At 39.4% G+C, this 19,368-nt stretch overlaps 5 protein-coding genes across 5 annotated transcripts; all 5 read left to right on the top strand.

The window, feature by feature from the left end:
* Positions 1 to 6,658: 6,658 nt before the first annotated feature.
* GCK72_003476 (uncharacterized protein) lies at positions 6,659 to 7,987 on the top strand (the record flags this gene model as incomplete). The annotated part of the gene is made up of 3 exons (XM_053724077.1): positions 6,659 to 6,768; positions 6,817 to 7,596; positions 7,699 to 7,987. The coding sequence occupies 3 exons, from the start codon at positions 6,659 to 6,661 to the stop codon at positions 7,985 to 7,987; spliced, it is 1,179 nt and encodes a 392-aa protein (XP_053592722.1).
* Positions 7,988 to 8,426: 439 nt separating this feature from the next.
* GCK72_003475 (uncharacterized protein) lies at positions 8,427 to 9,715 on the top strand (the record flags this gene model as incomplete). The annotated part of the gene is made up of 3 exons (XM_003097002.2): positions 8,427 to 8,503; positions 8,549 to 9,367; positions 9,436 to 9,715. 3 exons carry the CDS (start codon positions 8,427 to 8,429, stop codon positions 9,713 to 9,715), a joined length of 1,176 nt encoding a protein of 391 aa, XP_003097050.2.
* A 338-nt stretch (positions 9,716 to 10,053) lies between these two features.
* GCK72_003474 (uncharacterized protein) lies at positions 10,054 to 12,939 on the top strand (the record flags this gene model as incomplete). Its single annotated transcript, XM_053724076.1, has 6 exons — positions 10,054 to 10,130; positions 10,176 to 10,982; positions 11,041 to 11,271; positions 11,574 to 11,750; positions 11,796 to 12,611; positions 12,660 to 12,939. The coding sequence occupies 6 exons, from the start codon at positions 10,054 to 10,056 to the stop codon at positions 12,937 to 12,939; spliced, it is 2,388 nt and encodes a 795-aa protein (XP_053592721.1).
* Positions 12,940 to 14,498: 1,559 nt separating this feature from the next.
* GCK72_003473 (uncharacterized protein) lies at positions 14,499 to 15,781 on the top strand (the record flags this gene model as incomplete). The annotated part of the gene is made up of 4 exons (XM_053724075.1): positions 14,499 to 14,575; positions 14,620 to 15,111; positions 15,316 to 15,453; positions 15,502 to 15,781. The coding sequence occupies 4 exons, from the start codon at positions 14,499 to 14,501 to the stop codon at positions 15,779 to 15,781; spliced, it is 987 nt and encodes a 328-aa protein (XP_053592720.1).
* Positions 15,782 to 17,205: 1,424 nt separating this feature from the next.
* Positions 17,206 to 18,474, top strand: GCK72_003472 (uncharacterized protein; the record flags this gene model as incomplete). The annotated part of the gene is made up of 1 exon (XM_053724074.1): positions 17,206 to 18,474. The coding sequence occupies one exon, from the start codon at positions 17,206 to 17,208 to the stop codon at positions 18,472 to 18,474; it is 1,269 nt and encodes a 422-aa protein (XP_053592719.1).
* Positions 18,475 to 19,368: the final 894 nt, after the last annotated feature.

Raw genomic sequence — 19,368 nt, 5'->3', positions numbered from 1 at the left:
GCTTGAGAACCGCTAACAGGCGAAAAATGGTCGGTCGGCAGCCGAAAAAACCGCGAACAGCTGAAGGGTTGCCGACTGGTGGCCGGCAAGCCGCAAACAGCCCAAAAGTGGTCCAAAGTAAAAATTGTTAGAATCCTATAGAAACTCACAACTTTTGTGGAAACAATTTTGTGTACGATACCTCAGAATCCTTTCTAGTCTAATGACAGTCTTTATTTCTAAAAATTTAATAATTTTGATAAAGTGGCTGACTGGTGGCTGAACGGCGGCTGAAGAACCGCGGGTTGGTCAGCGGTGGTTCGTCGGCAGGCCAGTGGCGGCCGAATGGTGGTTCAAGGTGTATGCCTATAGTGATTTTAACAAGTTCTTGCAATCTGGTTTCTGATAGAGTGATGAAAAGAGTTAAGATAAAATGTTTTTCATAGAATGTAGATTAGGATAACAAGATTAAATACAGTAATACCTCTAATAGAGGTGCTCCCAGTAGGAAGAGTTTGGAGCTCAATATCTCAACTCCCTCATGAGCTATCACACTTTTTCCAACTGAAGAAATATCTTATAAGTATTCAGCTATATTTTGTCTGTTGACAACTTTTTGATATCTCTTTTAAGGAAAAATATATACCGCGTTGAGCATAGTTCTTTGTCGACACCTCACTAGAGGTGTTACGGTAAATTATACACTGCCACTTACAATTCTTTTTAGTTTTGCCAAATTCCCAATGTTCGAAAGTCTTGTTCAGAGTACTAAATGACTTATGAATCAACCTAATGTTTCCAGTTACACTTCTGGAATCTTGATAAGTGTTAGAACAATGGAACTACTCTCTGCTTTCCGACACTTGTAGAAAAGTGTTTCTTTTTTCGAAATGATCTGTTCTTTCTCTGATTTTTGTGTTTTCTGTTAAAAATTTGCTTTAAAATCTGTTCTTTAATTGCTAATTGACTCACAGCCAGGAAGCAGTGAAGCCTCCACTGGAAAGCGCAACGACACTCCGGTATCCCGGCCGAGCGTGTTGTTTACCGTAAATCCACATCACTTTTATTTTATTCGCCGGCAGTCATTTTTTCCCCATTTTCAAAGCGTATTTCGCTTAAACTCGAGTTTTTTCACTGAAAACAAGTTACAAAATGTAGAGAAAAGTTAAATTTATCTATTGAAAATTGTCGGAAGCTATTTTCGAAACAAAATTTGGACTTTGGCAACGAAAAACGGCTTTTCGAAAATCAAAATAGAGTTTCCTTTCGATTTTCATTTCGGAACAGTCTAATATACGATTTCAGGTGGATAAAAAGGTAAGTAAGTAAGTTTGAACTGCTCCGAAATGAAAATCGGTTGAAAATTCTTATTTTTTGGGCGTTGCGGAAGTCGGTTTTCAAACATCTTTCAATGAAAATGGGGTTGTTTCGCTAAATTTCTTATTGAAACGAAGTTAATATTTTTCAGTTGGAAATGAGGTAGGCCAGTAAGTTATCGTTTCGAAAAGAAAATTAGTCAAAAATAACAGTCGTAACTTGTTTTTATGAAAAAAGATTGAGTGAAAATCGGAAAAAATCACAAGTCCGGAGAATATGGGAAAATGAACGAAGAAGGAATTACAATACTACATTAAAACACATTGTTAACTAAGTATAGGACTAATAAAGTAGAAATCGTATTCAGAACGAAGTATAATACCAATAATAGGGGGTAGGTGCTGCCCAAATTTTGAACCGCCAGCAGCTCAAAGGCAGGCTGCCGGCGGCCCGGGGTTTGAACTGCGGGTTGTTCCCGTTTGAACCTCCTCCGGGCTGCCGATCACCCATTTCTCGGCATCCCCGTTTTACCTGTGAAAGTGTCGCCGCAGTTTATTACAAACGTGATAGGATTTGGAGGAGGCGAGAGATTTCTGACACTTACAGGTCACGGAAGCAACTTTTGAAAGTTGATTAATAGAAGTAGATCACATTAATATAAAGTAGATCACATTATTTTGATCAAAAACTTGCTAACTTTGGTCTGCCAAACCTTTACATCTCCTGGTTAGAAGCTTTCCTCAAAGAACGCACCTTCTCAGTAATGGTTAACGGATCCCTAGACAATAAAATCTCTCCTATTCCCTCGGGTGTTACGCAAGGAACTGTATCAGGTCCCCTTTTATTCCTAATCTACATTAACGACCTACTCCTGAAACTCCCACCAATCATTCATTTTGCCGCTTTTGCTGATGATATCAAATTGTATTCCCACGACCTTCTCCTCCAACACGGTATAAACCTAGTATCCAAATGGGCCTCCGCCAACGCTCTGCCTTTAGCCCACACTAAAACCTCTCTTCTTAGGCTAGGTCCCGAAAACTCTCGTCACCCATTTCATGTAGACGCCATCCCCATCTCCGAATCTACAGTAGTACGGGATCTGGGTCTATTAACCGACTCAGATCTCAAATTCGACCTTCACATTTCCAAATTATCCTCGTTAGCTGTACTCCGCTGTAATCAACTGCTGAAAGCCTTCAAGTCTAGATCTATATCACTCTACAGACATCTTTTCAACACCTATGTTCTGCCCTTACTTGAATATTGCTCTGTTGTTTACTCTCCTACACCTTCTAGCATTCTTTCTCAAAAACTTGAAAAACCACTCAGATTATTCACTAGAAAAGTTCTACAACGATGCAACATCCCTTATTCTTCTTACCTCGACCGTCTCGAAATTCTCGATATTTACTCAGCCCGCCATCGCAGACTTAAATCACAATTAATCTTACTTTATCTTTACTAATAATATTCAACAGATCCGTGTGTCTGTTTATTTGTTGCATGTCATAACTCCCTCCGTAGTGGACCGCTTTTTATGAAACCTAGATAGATAGATTGGAAATTTCCCTTAGATGATGCCCGAACTTTTCTTTTTTCAAAAATATCAAATTTGACGTCTTCTGGAGACGATGTCGATTTCAACAGTAGAAAGCGTTCAGAAAAGGTGTGTCCCGACAGGGTGGTTGAAAGCTCAAAACTACTGACACGGTGTTTCTTGACTGCATTCTTGAGAGCGCCCGGCCGCGCGTATTTGGTGTAGCGGTCTACGCAGATGACTCTCACCCATGGGGTAGTAGTTCGTTCCCGCCAGGTCCGAAAAGTTTTTTGGTTTTTTGTTTTGATAAGAGCATAGTCAGTATATGAAAGTTGTAATTATGGTCGAGATTTTAGAACAAAAGGGTGGAGTAGCTATCTTTCTGTTGACTCTGTACACACCGCTACAATTCTGTCAGAAGGGATGATTGAGGTCCAACTTTGACGGTGTTTAAAAAATCACAATCCTACAAACACCGAGTCAGAAACTGATAGTAGTTAACAATAAGCCTTTCGTCCGAATCTTCATGGGGAAGTCATACGGCATTGTCGCCGATCGTTTTAAACTCAAAATGTGTTTCTTTGTTTTTTTTAGTTAGTTAGTTTTTATTTGAGATGATGGACCAAAAGCCACTAACACAATCACAATAGAGAAAATAAAAGAAAACGATCAGGAACTTAGTAGGTAGACATGTTAAGAGTGAGATATTTAGGGAAATCAAGAAGTTTTGTTTTCTTAAGAACTTTGAGAATTTTTGTGAAGCACTCAGGTACGAATGAAAAAGATTGAAATCAAAATAGACTGAATAAGGAGCTTCTTTAACTTTTGAACTTAGAAATATGTGAAATAGTTTTAGTTTCAAAGTACTCCAGAGAAAAGAGGCGGCATCGCCGCCGAACAGTCCAAAATTTAGGAAGCAGAACGTTTTGGATCAAATTAAACTAAGAGAAGATTTCCGTGTATACGAAAAAAAATCTTTAAAGAATTTGGGGGAGGGAGGCGGCATCGCCGCTGATAAGTCAACAACTTCAAAAGAATACTTTAAACGCATCTTTCGAAGATGAGAAAAGGAAACTAGCTCGGTTACCTTAAAAAAAGAAGCAAATTCTAGAATAAGAATTTGTTTAAATATGGACTCAGTTTGCCATATTTGCCATATTCAGAGGAGGGTGGCGGCATCGCCGCCGATCAATCAAAAGTTGAAACTTTATATTTAGAGGGTCACCTGCCTATTGATGAGAGGGAAAATAGAGTTACTACCAACAATCGAAGAAAAGTTATAGGACCAGAAGAAAAAGAGAATTCTGATACCCCGATTGTTTGAACCATGTGAGAAGCGCCGCAGGCGCTGTAACACCTAGAAGGGTGGTGTTGAGAAGGAGGTTCAGTCGCCGTTAGGCGACGTGAACCGACTGGTAAATTTATATGCGGCGCAGCGTATTTTCCAAATATCCAGTCGTATGTCAGACTGTCCAATTCGGCTAGACGACCCATGACTTTAATTTGTGTTAGGCCTGACGTTAATGACTTCTTCTCTACTACAATTCCCATATGGAATTCTATCATATAGTAAGCAACGCAAGACTTTTATACTCAACTACTAGTTTATTAGCGCTCTTAAATGTTACATGAAAAGGGGTGAAAGCGGGCAACAGAGGGAAAACGGTAAAAGGGTACGGACCCCGTAAGAACTGCCTAGTTTCAGAGAAACGTCGGCTTATATAGGGCGAGAAAGGGGCGGGGTTAATGGGTGACAATTAGTGGCGCCGAGCCTGTAGAGCGGGATGCGGAGTGTCGTTGTGGCGCGTCGACGAGAGAGTGTCGGCGTTGAAGAGACGGCAGGCGCGACGACAGCGACGATGACGATTGCAGGTCTAGGAATTATGTGGGAGAGACTGTGAGCGAAAGCGAGCAGTTTCGACCTGAAAATACAGACTTTTACAATGTCAGAGTTTGGTGATAAAATGGGGTTTTAGCTAGAAAGCCGAGCAGGCTTAAGGTATTGACCGAATACCTTACAATATGTAATACCCATGACTTCCTCCTCCCCGGTGAATTTGTCTCCCTGCTCAATAATTCAATTAATAGACTATGATCTCCCCCTTGTGAATTTGCTCTTTACCTTGCCCCCTCTCCCCCTTTTCGGTTATTTCATCCATTTCACTCATATCTTCTCACATCATGTCAATTAATTCTCGTTCCCCATTTTTCCCCATTCTATCGGACTTAATTTCTTGCTTTCCCCTTATTTCGCCCTCCTACCAGGTCTATAGCCTCGTGAGGGGCATGATCTGGTCTCCTGTTTAATATTCATAATTTATATTTTAGTCAATAAATAAATTAAATTAATAGGTTTTGGAACATGCTCTTTCGAACTGTATAGGTCGTTTTCGCTGGCATTAAGGACCACTTAAAAGGTTTCCTTGTAGTGTCGAAAAATAAAGTTTGGCCAAGGATTTTCAAAAAAGATTTTCGCGGGCAAAACACTTTAGTTCACAAATGCACTAAAGTGTTTTACCCGCGAAATTTTTTGTTGAAAATCCTTGGCCAAACTTTATTTTTTTCACAGTAAGTCCGCAAACACTGGGTATCACTTTTTTTGTGTCGACAATACCTTGTGATAATAGTAAGCCTATTGATGCACCGCATGATCATAGGTCTTCGATGTACTCCAAGATTCAATGTACCCTATGATCAAATTTTTCATAGATGTACCTTTTTTCGATGTACCCTTGGATTATGGGCCCCAATTTTTCGACATTTTCAAAGAAACCGACCTTCAAATGTTTCAATATAATTAAACTTATATTTTTGTAAAAACCAGTCGGTTAACGCAGCCTAACGGCTGCTCAACCTCCTTTTCTACACCACCCGTGTTGAAAATTTGAAGAAATGAATTCATTTGAAGAATGAAAATGTTCTGTGATTATCTCCCCCGTGAACTCCTATTTCCCTATTTCGGAATCAAAAGCCACTGAAAGGCTTGAAAACCACGTTTTTTCACCTAGTGACCTAGTCGAGACCTATTCTAACTGAAAAAAATAGACGGGCATCATTAAGAGAAAGTTTCTGATCTTTTGGTCCAAATTTGAAGAAAGTCGGTTCAGTATAAAGGGCGGTAGGATCGGCGACAGACACACAAACATACAGCCGTTTGCGTTTGTTAATAGTAAAGATTTTCAGATCAATTCAACTTCTAAGTCCAGAATTCAAATTTTTCTGTGCATGGAAAGTTCTCCCAGTCCTCACGCGGCGGCCATGCCCATTTCTTGCGGCACTGTTCGAAAATTGAACGTAGCGCTAAGGTGGGAGTGGGAAAATTTTCAATTTCGTCTCGGCCCGCCCCGTTGCAAGTTTGTGATAGGGTGCCGTGCGTCTTGACATCGTTTACCTGAAAACATACATTAATAATTCTGGATTTACACTGTTCTTTACTTTGTAATTTTTTTCATAGTTTTAGGACGGATAAAATTCTTTATTATCGAATTTGAAATGACTTCATCGTCTTAATTTTATGATCGTTGTTAATTTTATGATTGTTGTCCAAAATACATCGATTTCATTTAAAGAACGGTTTTCATCTGGCTCCAGTCAATGCATTTTGCACAGATTCATATAGCAAACATGAATTCGCATTCGGCAATAGGAAAAAATGTTTCTCTGCGTCTCTCTTTTTTTTTTCGTGTTTTCCTTTTAGGGACTAGAACCACTTCTTTTGCAAACATCTTGGGAACGCCAACCTCTTCCAAGCCAACACCTGTTCTCTTCCTCACAACCACTGCATATTTATCCCTCTGCGACATCGTTTTGGACACTCAACAGATGACATCAAACGTTTTGATGGTTGTTCCTACTCAACGTCCTTTCCTTATACTGAAACTTCCATTACTCATTTTCGATGCTGTAACAAAGATATGGAATCCTTTCGAGCTGTAGGTTTTAGTTTTCATTCCGCTGGAAAATGAATGATCAGATTTCAGGTATAACTTCTCAAAAATATCGAAAAAGACAAAGTCATTAGCAAAGTCAATTAGCAAAAGGCCGTTCTCACTTAGCTTAATCGATTGGGCACCGTTCGAAGTTTGGCTTGAATTCGGAACAAAAGACTCGGATCGTTGGATGTTTAGGCCTACTTCGATTCAATCCGAAGATAAATATCTTATTGAGAATCAGATTCATAGATATTTCCGCTTTTATGCTGCGAATCCATTTGAGAAGAGTGTAGAAGTATTAGAGCAGTTAATGGATATATTCAACACACCATTGTATGGGTTATATCTCGAATCTAAAACTGGTCGAAATGTTGTCGATTACCTTCTCAGGTATGCGAATGAACTACCACAAGATTCATATCAAACACTTCATCTCTCATGTTCGAAATTAGAAGATATTCATCATTTACTGGAGACAAACAAAAAGAAAGTGGATTCATTGTCGGTAGAGATCTATAATGCAGAAGATCCCAAATTGAAACAATTGTCATTGTCTCGTCAGTTGTATAACGAACTCAGAATTTCCAATCTTCAAATGGAAAGTTCATATCTCCTGACTGCTTTGGACGTTATCGAAATCGACCTGTATAATAGTGAATTGACTAATCAATACTTGAACTCATTCCTCAAAAATCTAATAGCTGGGAAATCTAATTCAAGACTAAAGAAGGCCTTCATTAGAACACATGACGTTATCAATCTAAGGGAAATTTTAGATGGAATTCCATTTGTAAAAAGAGATCCGAGGACAACGAAAAGATGTATCGAGTAAGTTTTGTTGAACAATTTTGTGAAATCAAAGTCAAATACGTAAAAAAATTTAACTGAAATGTCCAAAGTCAAATCAATTGACAACATGTATTTTTCCAGAATTGAGTATTTCCTTGGGAAAGAATTATCCTGGATCTTTGGTGGATATGACATTCAACTTAATGACGGAAGAACTGCAACACTCCAATGGCATAAGTTTTTAAGGGAATCTGAGAATTCGACGGTTCCATTGAGATGGATTCAGAAGTATGAAGACGTGAATGAGATGGAGGATAATGTTGATCCAGAAGCAGATGAAAATGAGTATCACGAAGTGGAAGACGGAGAAGAAACGGGAAGATTCACATGTAGCTCTTATCTCAAATCACTAACTATTTCTGTTTGGTAACTACCACTATCTTTGAAAATTAATGCATTATACCAAATATATTGCTTGTTTCTCTAAGAGTTTCCATTCTTTAATTAATAAATATATTTCCTTCTCCTTTCTGTCCTCTGACGTCATCCATATTCGTAGACTGTCATGAGAATCTAAGTGACATCTCTCTCCCAATCCACTAATACCATCTGCTCGTCACTCACACAATAATCTTAAATCATCATTATCTCCTCAATTAAATCCACAATCGCCAATTACCACCACCACGTCTGCAGTGATGGTAATCTAGCCAAGCGGCGATTTGTCCTATTATTTGCTCTTCTCCATCATCACCTCTAACGTTTCCTCCCAGAAATACGACATATTGTATGCAGAAGGTCGTTTATTGATTTGGCAGTGCGTTCGGTGAACAGTGCCGCAAACCGTATCGAGTTTAGGAAAGTCTTCGATGTCACCACTACATCTACTCCGACTGCCACTCCTTCCTCTACAACACATTATTCAAACTTGGAATATCTATGAAATGTAAGTTGGAATTTCCTATTTCTCATATTTCAATCATATTTTCAGATGTCAATTTGCAAAAGTCTCCAAACGAACAAAAAACTTGGTAAAGTTAGCTGTTAAAAAAACAGCGTATATCATTTTGAACAATCTAGAGAATTTTCAAATTGAAACGACAATCTCTGAAAGTGGTAGCATGTCCCTATGGGATACTTGGCTGTTTAAGATGAAAGATGTCTCAGAAAGTGATAACACGGAATCAGAGGCATATAATGAGAATAATCGGACACACACCTTCACTTTAGTTTCTGAGAATCCTCTGCTTCGTTTTCTTGAGACTCTCAAATTTCTCTTCGAAGTGTTTGATTGTTCTATTCACTGGGTCTACTGGAACAGCTGGAAAACTGAAGATATGCGACAAGTCATCTATTGGATGAATGGATGTGATAAACTGACAAAAGTAGAAAATGTTCGGTTCTGTTTGAACGTCAATAATCAAATGACACTTGCTTTGTTCCTGGGAACATTTCAGAAGAAACTTGGACGGTTATTCCTGCATGGTGCTGTACCACCGCAAGGCAACACAGATATAACTCCACTCAATTTTTCAATAGAAATGGAGAGATTCAGTAATTTTGGTAGCGCTAGATGGGCCAATTTACCTATTTTAATGTCTATGAACACGTGCAAAAGTGTTGATCTTGGAGTATCACTCCTATCTAATCAAGATCTGAATGTATTCCTTAGAAATTGGAAGGAAGGGAAATCAAATTCGATTCTAGAAGTTCTTCACGTCTATGTACCAGATCAAGAAGATTGGAAGACAGTCTTGAATGGATTGGGAGCAGTTGTACGACATCCAACACAAGTGACTAGATGCTTGAAGTGAGTAGCCCTGACACAACTTCATAGACATTCAGTGTCGATTTTTGCCGTAAATTTTTTTTTTTCAGACAATATCATTGGTACTATGGTGGTGTGGATATTCAACGAGTCGATGGGAAGATTGGAACAGTTATGTGGACACATTATTTTGGGTATAATGAAAAAGAGGAGATTCCCAAAAACATTATTGAAGCATTCGAGAAAACAAAACAAGAATGGGTTGGGACTGATAGTGACGTGGTTTTCGAGGAGAGAGGAAACGAGATTCAAGTCTCAGACGAGGAGAAAATAATTGAACAACACCTTCCGGAGAACTGTTTCAACTTTACTTTCGTTGTCTGGAAGTAATATTTTCAATCCATGTTTCATTTTTGGTTGTAATTCTATCTTCTGTCATTTTATTGCTGTATTCATTTTTTTCACAACTCAAATTTTCATAATAAACTTTTTAAATCACAGAAGAAGAGCCCTGTCCCATTGCTTGCAGATGACAAAACGCAGAACCCTGGAGACCAAGCTACCTTTCTTTCCTATTAATCGTTCTTTGCCTCTAGCTATTAACTAACACTACAGATGACGTCTATAGGCATTCAACACAGAGGATATTGATTTGGAAACGCGTCGCGTGTGGGTACGGTAAACAGTGTCACAGATTCGAAGGAATTACCAGAACACTTCTGCTTGAGATGCCACCACTATCTCTACTCCGACTGCCATTCCTTCCTCTTCAAAATATTATTCAAAACTGGAATATCTATGAAATGTAAGTTGGAAATTCTTATTTCTCATAATCTCATCATATTTTCAGATGTCAATTTGCAAAAGTCTCCAAACGAACAAAAAGCGTGGCAAGGGCAGCTTTCAGAAAACCAGTGGATATCAGTTTGACAAATGGAGAGTGTTTTTCAATTCAAACGTCATTCGCTGGAAATAGTGGCATAGTCTCTCGGGGACAGGAGACTTGGGTGTTTGAGTTGAGAGATATCTCAGACAGAGATAACGCAGAATCAGATGTTTATAATGAGAATCATGTGTATCATACTCTCAATTTATTTTCTGAAAACCCACTGCTTCTCTTTCTTGAGACTCTCGAATTTCTCTTCGAAGTGTTTGATTGTTCTATTCACATGGTATACTGGACCAGTTGGAAAACTGAAGATATGCGACAAGTTATCGATTGGATGAATGGATGTGATAAACTGACAAAAATAGAAACTGTTAATTTTAATTTGAACGTCAATAATCAGATGACACTTGCTTTATTTCTGGAAACATTTAAGAAGAAACTTGGACGGCTAATCGTGTATAGTAAAGTCTCTGATATTGCTCCAGTCAAGTTTTCAATAGAAATGGAGAGATTCAGTTACTATGGTGCTAGATGGGTCAATTTATCTATTTTAATGTCTATGAACACGTGCAAACGTCTTTACCTTGCAATATCACTTCTCTCTAATCAAGATCTGAAAGTATTCCTCAGAAGTTGGAAGGAAGGGAAATCAAATTCGATTCTAGAAGTTCTTCACGTCTATGTAACAGACCAAGAAGATTGGAAGACAGTCTTGAATGGATTGGGAGCAGTTGTAAGACACCCGACACGAGTGACTAGATGCTATATGTGAGTTACACTGACACAACTTCACTTGTCGATTTACGCCGTAAATTTATTTTTTCAGAAAAAATCTTTGGTACTATGGTGGTGTGGATATTCAACGAGTCGATGGTAAGATTGGAACAGTTATGTGGACACATTACGTCGGGAGTAATGAACACGAGAAGATCCCAAGGAACATTATTGAAGTATTCGAGAAAACGAAACAAGAATGGGTCGGAACTGATAGTGACGTGGTTTTCGAGGAGAAAGGAAACGAGATTCAAGTCTCAGACGAGGAGAAAATAATCAAAGAGTATCTTCCGACTCAGAATTGTTTCAATTTTTCTTTCGTTGTCTGGAAATGATATATACATAATCCATGTCTCATTTTTGGTTGTGATTCTATCATCTGTCATTTTATTGCTGTATTCATTTTTTTTCACAACTCAAATTTTCATAATAAACTTTTTAAATCCCAAAATAAGAGCCCTGTCCCATTGCTTGCAGATGACAAAACGCAGAACCCTGGAGACCAAACGACCTTTCTTTCCTATAAATCGTTCTTCCTCATTATCCCCTCTAGCTATTAACTAACACTACAGATGACGTCTACAGGCATTCAACACAGAGACTATTGATTTGGAGACGCGTCGCGTGTGGGTACGGTAAACAGTGTCACAGATTCGAAGGAATCACCGAAAGACTTTTGTCTTCGATGTCACCACTACCTCTACTCCGACTGCCATTCCTTCCTCTTCGGAATATTATTCGAAACTGGAATATCTATGAAATGTAAGTTGGAATTTCCTATTTCTCATAATCTAATCATATTTTCAGATATCACTTTGCAAAAGTTTCCAAACGGACAAAACACGTGGCAAGGTTAGCTGTTAGAAAACCAGTGAAAATCAGGTTGGAAAATGGAGAGAGTTTTGTAATTTACACGTCATTCGCTGGAAACAGTGTCATAGGCCCTCAGGGACCGGAGACTTGGTTGTTTGAGTTGAGAGATATCTCAGAAAGGGATAACACGGAATCAGATGTTTATAATGAGAATCATGTGTATCATGCTCTCAATTTATTTTCTGAAAACCCACTGCTTCTCTTTCTTGAAACTCTCCAACTTCTCTTCGAAGTGTTCGATTGTTCTATTCACTCGGTCTACTGGTCCAGCTGGAAATCCGAAGATATGCGACAAGTTATCGATTGGATGAATGGATGCGATAAACTAACAAAAATAAAAAATGTTAATTTTAGTTTGAATGCCAATAACCAGTGGACACTTGCTTTCTTCCTGGGAAGATTTCAGAAGAAAATTGGGCGGGTAATCATGCATAGTGATGTGTCTGATATTGCTCCACTCAAGTTTTCAATGCCACTCGAAATTGAGAGATTCGATTATTTTGGAGGCGCTAAATGGGTCAATTTATCTATTTTAATGTCTATGAACACGTGCAAACGCCTTTATCTTGGAGTATCACTTTTGTCTAATCAAGATCTGAATGCATTCCTCAGAAGTTGGAAGGAAGGTAGATCAAATCCGATTCTAGAAGATCTTCGAGTGTTTATACCGGGTCAAGAAGACTGGAGGACAGTGCTGAATGGATTGGGAGCGGTTGTAAGACATCCGACACAAGTGGCTAGATGCTGCATGTGAGTTACACTCACATTTATTGCTGTTATTTATGTTTTCTATTACAGAGAGATATTCTGGTTCTACGGAGGAGTTGACATTCAGAGAGTCGATGGAACGATTGGAACCGTCATGTGGACTCATTATCTTGGGAAAAAGGAACACGAGAAGATCCCAAAGAATGTTATTGAAGCATTCGAAAGAACGAATGAAGAATGGACCGGGACTGATAGTGACGTGGTTTTCGAGGAGAGAGGAAACGTAATTCAAGTCTCAGACGAGGAGAAAATAATCAAAGAGTATCTTCCGACTCAATGTTTCGACTTTACTTTTGTTGTCTGGAAATGATAGTAATTTTACCTTTTGCCAGATTTTATCGCTGTATTCGTTTTTTATAACTCACATTTTTCTAATAAACTTTTTGAATCTCAGAAGAAGAGCTCTGTCCCATTACTTGCAGATGACAAAACGCAGGACCTTAGAGACCAAGGTACCATTCTTTCCTATTACCATAAAAACTGTACAGGGTGGCTGATAAGTATTGAGACATGTATTTCACCGCATAGAAAAAAATCTAGGTGTCCATTTGAGAAAATAACTATATTTTTTGAATCAGTACAATATTATGACCAGTTTAAAAAAAAGTACTACTTTTGATTCCGTGGTCGCGTGCCAGACGTCCAGATGTGACAGGGATAAAGAGACTATGCGCCGTAGGTAGTTATTACATTCATTGGCTCATATCTACAGGAGCACACATTTTTCGAGACTAGGAATTTGGTTGGTGACAGCTGAGATGTTATCCTCAAAACTATATTAATACAAAATACAGATAAGCGCATGGTCACGGACCCACGAGGGCTTCAAGTGCAACTTGCAGTATTGAGAAAAATGAACAAAATGGCGAGTTTTTAGATAAACCGTCACAAAAATTGAGGACAGAATATAGGAAGAATTCAACAATTCTGAACTGAATTTACAGTGTCTAATACATGTTTTGATCATATTGTTTTCTGGTTATCGCATTCTTATGAGTTGATAATCATGGTTTTCCATTATTTGCTTCAAAAACTAGACCTTCGGATATCAGAGAGGCCCCCACTCTCCTCAATTTCAAAAAATTCAAGTTGAGGTCTGAGAAATGTTCAGAAAGTCTACCGTAAGCTATTTAGACCAATAATGGGACAATCGAATAATTGTTGACCGCTATATTATTGAATCTCTTTGGTTGATCGTGAAACCTTCTTACCCGCGGCGCAGAGTCACTTTTTCCTTGTCACATCTGGGCGTCTGGCACGCGACCACGGAATCAAACCTAGTGTTTTTTTTTTCAAAAGCTGGTCATAATGTTGTACTGATTCGAAAAATATAGTTTGTTTTCTGAAATGGACACCTTGAGTTTTTTTTTCTATACAGGGAAATCAGGGAAATACGTGTCTCAATACTTATCAGCCACCCTGTATTTGAGGTGCATGCATCACTATTAGAGGGACATTTCAAATAGAGAATCTATTTTTCGCCGACGAATTCGCCCGAGCTTGGTACCTAACTAACTCTTGAATTTGTCGGATTTCATAAATGTTTATGCCGAATTCATTGGAAACGGAGAAAATCCTGAATTTTCATAGGAAACCACGTTTATAACAACAAAAATGCTGATTCACTGTTCAAAGAGCTGTTCAAATAGTTGTTCGTAGAGCACCACTATTAGAGAAGCGTTTCAAATTAGGCGGCACCTCAAATACAGTTTCTACGATAACCGTTATTTGCGTCCAGCTATTCATTAACACTACAGATGACGTCTCCTGGCATTCAACACAGAGAATATTGATTTGAAGACGCGTCGCGTGTGGGTACGGTAAACAGTGTCACAGATTCGAAGGAATTACCGAAAGACTTTGTCCTCGATGTCACCACTACCTCTACTCCGACTACCATTCCTTCCTCTTCAAAATATTATTCAAAACTGGAATATCTATGAAATGTAAGTTGGAATTTCTATTTCTCATAATCTCATCATATTTTCAGATGTCAATTTGCAAAAGTCTCCAAACGGACAAGAAACATTGCAAAAGTAGCCACGAGAAAATCCGTGAAAATAACTTTATACAGTGGTGAGAGTTTTGTGATTGACACGTTTTTTACTGAGAAAGGATTCATCGTTCCGTGGAATCATCGTCCGGAGACTTGGAGACTCGAGTTGAAAGATGTCTCAGAAAGGGATAACACGGAATCAGAGGATCTTGATGAGTATGATCGGCATCATACTCTCAACTTATTTTCTGATAATCCACTGCTTCTTTTTCTTGAAACTCTTGAATTTCTTTTCAACGTGTTCGATTGTTCTATTCACTCGGTCTACTGGAACGGTTGGAAATCCGAAGATATGCGACAAGTCATCGATTGGATGAATGGATGTGATAAACTGACAACAATAAGGAATGTTCGGTTCATGTTGAACGTCAATAATCAGATGACACTCGCTTTGTTCCTGGAAACATATCAGAAGAAACTAGGACGGTTAATCTTGTGTAGTGATTCGGGGGGAGAAATTTTTCAGGGTATGATCCCTGTCAAATATTCTAATCTACTGGAAATTGAGAGAATTGATGATAATTCTTGCGTTAAATGGGTCAATTTAACTAATTTAATGTCAATGAATTGCAAAACCGCATTTCTGGGAGTATCACTTTTGTCTAATCAAGATCTAAATGTGTTCCTTAGAAATTGGAAGGAAGGGAAATCAAATTCGATTCTGGAAGCTCTTCGAGTGTTTATACCGGGTCAAGAAGATTGGAGGACAGTCTTGAATGGATTGGGAGCAGTTGTAAGACATCCGACACAAGTGACTAGATGCTATATGTGAGTTACACTCACATTTCTTGCTGTCATTTAACCTTTCTATTACAGAGAGAAGGTATGGTTTTACGGAGGAGTTGACATTCAACGAGTCGATGGAACGATTGGAACAGTTATATGGACACACTATCAGGGAAGAAGTGACCAAGAGATGATACCCAAAAACATTATTGAAGCATTCGAGAAAACGAAACAAGAATGGGTCGGGACGGATAGTGACGTGGTTTTCGAAGAGAGAGGAGACATGATTCAAGTGTCAAATGAGGAAGAAATAATTGAACAACGTCTTACGGAGAATTCTTTCAACTTTTCTTTCGTTGTCTGGAAGTGATATTTATAATCCATGTTTCATTTCTTTTTGTTGTAATTCTACCTTTTGACAGATTTCATTGGTGTATTCGTTTTTTTTATAACTCAAAATGTTATAATAAACTTATTTGAATCCCAAAAACAATATTTTTCGATTATTTTTGTATTTTTGGAAATGAAAGTATAATGCGGGCATTGCGACTCCCCACTATCTTTCAGCGCTGCGTTCCATTTTGTACACTGTCGCAAGAAATTGGCGCGCTTTCCCTTCAAAGAAAATTTTGAATTCATATATGATAGAAAAAATAGAAAACTAAAAAAGATCATTATATATATATTTTATATATATATAAAACGCATGGGGAATCTGTCCATCTGTCCCAATGTCCGCAAATTCTGAGAAACCAGTCGGTTCACGTCGCCTAACGGCGACTGAACCTTCTTCTCAACACCACCCTTCTAGGTGTTACAGCGCCTGCGGCGCTTCTCACATGGTTCAAACAATCGGGGTCTCAGAATTCTCTTTTTCTTCTGGTCCTATAACTTTTCTTCAGTTGTTAGTAGTCTTTATTAGCTGAGCAACCCGTTCCACAGAGCACCCCTACTTTTCTGATAACATTTCGACAAATTACTTCAGAAGAACAGGAAATTGGTAACTCTATTTTCCCCTTATCAAAAGGCAGGTGATCCTCTAAATATTAAGTTTTTTTTTTACTTTTGACTGATCGGCGGCGATGCCGCCTCCCTCCTCTGAAGGCAAAATAAGGCCATATTTAGACAAATACTTATTCTAGAATTCACCATCAATTCTTGAAAAGTGTTAGATTATTCTCTATACTCATAGTCGCTTATTTAATGAGTTGCCGGTGGCAAGGTACCCTCATAACCCTGTAGTTCTCCGAGTCCTCACAATAAATACGCAACGACACTCCGCCAAAAGCTCACGCGCCTACCGTAACCTCAGCGCGTCAGTTCACGTGGACACGTGTACTCCACGTGGCAACAAGTAGTTTCTGGAGTCGGTTGGCTTTCAGAGTTTAGTTCTAGTTTTAGCGTTGGTTCTTTTAACTTTTGTTTTGTAAGTTTACGCTCTCTTATTTTATTTTCTTGCAATAAACCTTATTTATTGTAAGAAACTGTGTATTTGTCGTCTTATTTTATCAGGACCCTATCACCCCGTATTCGTACGCGGGCAACTTGGGGGCCGAACCGTTTTTCTCAATTTTTCGTTACTCTTCCTTGTTTTCTGTTCTTTTCTGGTTTATTTTTCTTCTGTTTGAATAAACGGAGGAATTATTTACTGGTTTTTGGCAGTTTCTTTCGTTGGATAACGGGGAAACTTGGAGGAATTCTCCGAAGAATCGAAGTAATCTTCGTCGATTGAAAATCAACGAAAAGTAGACAGTTTTTGAATAGAAACTTAGTTTACGGACAACAACGCAGAAGATGAGCGACAAAACATCGTCGAAGCAGTCAACGTTGGAAGTAGACGACGATCGGATGATTGTTGTGGAAACTCAAATGAGCGTGAAGGAGAGAAGAAAGAAAGTGAAGAAGTTCACTAAACTTGTCGCTAGCAGCGTCAAAGTGGAGGACGAAACAAGGTGGCAACTCGGGGAGTTGACAGCAAAATGCAGCGAACAGGAGGCGGATGCGATTCTGGAGCCGATGAGAATTTTCCTCAGAGAGTTGTTGGAAAAGTTCGAAGAAATCGGAGGAGATGAATGGCCGCGAGCGGTGATTCGAGTTATGAGAGAGTTCAAGCTCGAATCGGTGGAAGAGTTGAGAGAAGCGTGTGCGAAGGCAGCGCAAGTGCAAGTCGAGGAGAACTTGTTGACGGAGTGCTGGAAGGAGGAAAGGGAGATGCTCGGGGAGCAAATCCGAGAAATCCAGAGAGAAAAGGAAATGCTCGGGGAGCAAATCCGGAAAAGTCAGAGAGAAAAGGAAGTGGCTGAGGCTCAGGTCAGGAAGTTGGAGAAGGCGCTGACGAAACTGAGGAAGAAGCTGGATCCGGAGGAGCGTAAGCCGAATGGCTTGCGGGATGAAGCCCAGGAAATCGCTGTGGAAACAGTGACGGGTGACGAAAAAACGAGTAGTGAGGAGAAGAAGGTTTTCATGGTAGGAAATCTGGGAATCCGTGTGGAAAACAGGAATCCGTACAGGGAAACGGCGGAGAAGAGCAAGGAAATCGCTGTGGATACAGTGACGGAGGAGAAAAAAGAAGGGATGAAGCCAAAGAAGACGGTGATTAGAGAATCGAAGATTCTCATAACTCCGAGAATCGGTGTGAAGGGAAAATCCATCTTTGAGTATCGGAAAAGTGCGCTGGAAACGTGGAAGGATAAATTCGATTTTGCGAATGTAGAATCGATCGTATTCTTGTTAGAGCTCACGGAGGACGAGGAGACGAACCAAAAGTCGGGTGACTTGGTGCGAAAGTTAGCTGAGGAAGTGAAGGAGATCACGATCATTCCATACAAAATGGATGGTGCAAAATCGGGTTTGGTGGAAAGTTGGAAACGGAGTTGGATAACTGCCGGTCATGTGAAGTGGAGCGATTCGGCTGCGAGTGCGGACGAAAAGTTCAAAACGTGGGAACAACTGCTGGAGTTCTTGGAGGCGAGGACGACAGAGAATGTGGTGGTGGCCCAACTGAGAAAGGAGTCGGTGACTTCGGAGCCACGGATAAAGGAGGACAAATGGAGTCACCAGTGATGTCATCTTGGTGGACAATCCAAATTGTTAATTAATTATTTTTGTTTAGTAGTTTTTATGTTAGGGTGGTGTGACTGAGTTTAGGCTAGGTGGTGTGAGATAAGGGGAGAAGAATGTAAGTCGTATCTGTGAGAGTACTCGAACCGGTCGGGGCCCGGTTTCTGTAAAGGGGGGGAAGTTGCCGGTGGCAAGGTACCCTCATAACCCTGTAGTTCTCCGAGTCCTCACAATAAATACGCAACGACACTCCGCCAAAAGCTCACGCGCCTACCGTAACCTCAGCGCGTCAGTTCACGTGGACACGTGTACTCCACGTGGCAACAAGTAGTTTCTGGAGTCGGTTGGCTTTCAGAGTTTAGTTCTAGTTTTAGCGTTGGTTCTTTTAACTTTTGTTTTGTAAGTTTACGCTCTCTTATTTTATTTTCTTGCAATAAACCTTATTTATTGTAAGAAACTGTGTATTTGTCGTCTTATTTTATCAGGACCCTATCACCCCGTATTCGTACGCGGGCAACTAATGGTTCAGACATCCGGGTCTTAGAATGAATTGTACTTAATACAGGTAATGTGTTTTTTGCCTGTCTGAGAAATCCCTCACCAAAAGAGAATTTCCTATTCACATCTTCAAAACTTGCGTTTAAAATATTCTTTTGAAGTTTTTGACTTATCGGCTGCGACTTATCGGCGGCCCCCTTCTTCCCCCTAAATTTGTTCAAGATTTTTTCCATATACACGGAAATCTTCTTTTTAGTTTGGTTTGATCCAAAAAGTTCTGCTTTCTAAATTTTTCACTGTTCGGCGGCGATGCCGCCTCTCTTCTCTAGAATACTTCGACACTAAAACTATTTTACATATTTCTAAGTTGAAAAGTTAAAGAAGCCCCTTATTCAGTCT

Source organism: Caenorhabditis remanei, chromosome I, assembly GCF_010183535.1.
Source record: "Caenorhabditis remanei strain PX506 chromosome I, whole genome shotgun sequence".
NCBI lineage: Eukaryota > Metazoa > Nematoda > Chromadorea > Rhabditida > Rhabditidae > Caenorhabditis > Caenorhabditis remanei.
The sequence above is the reverse complement of the archived record's forward strand: the minus strand, read 5'-3'. Positions and strand labels throughout refer to the sequence as shown.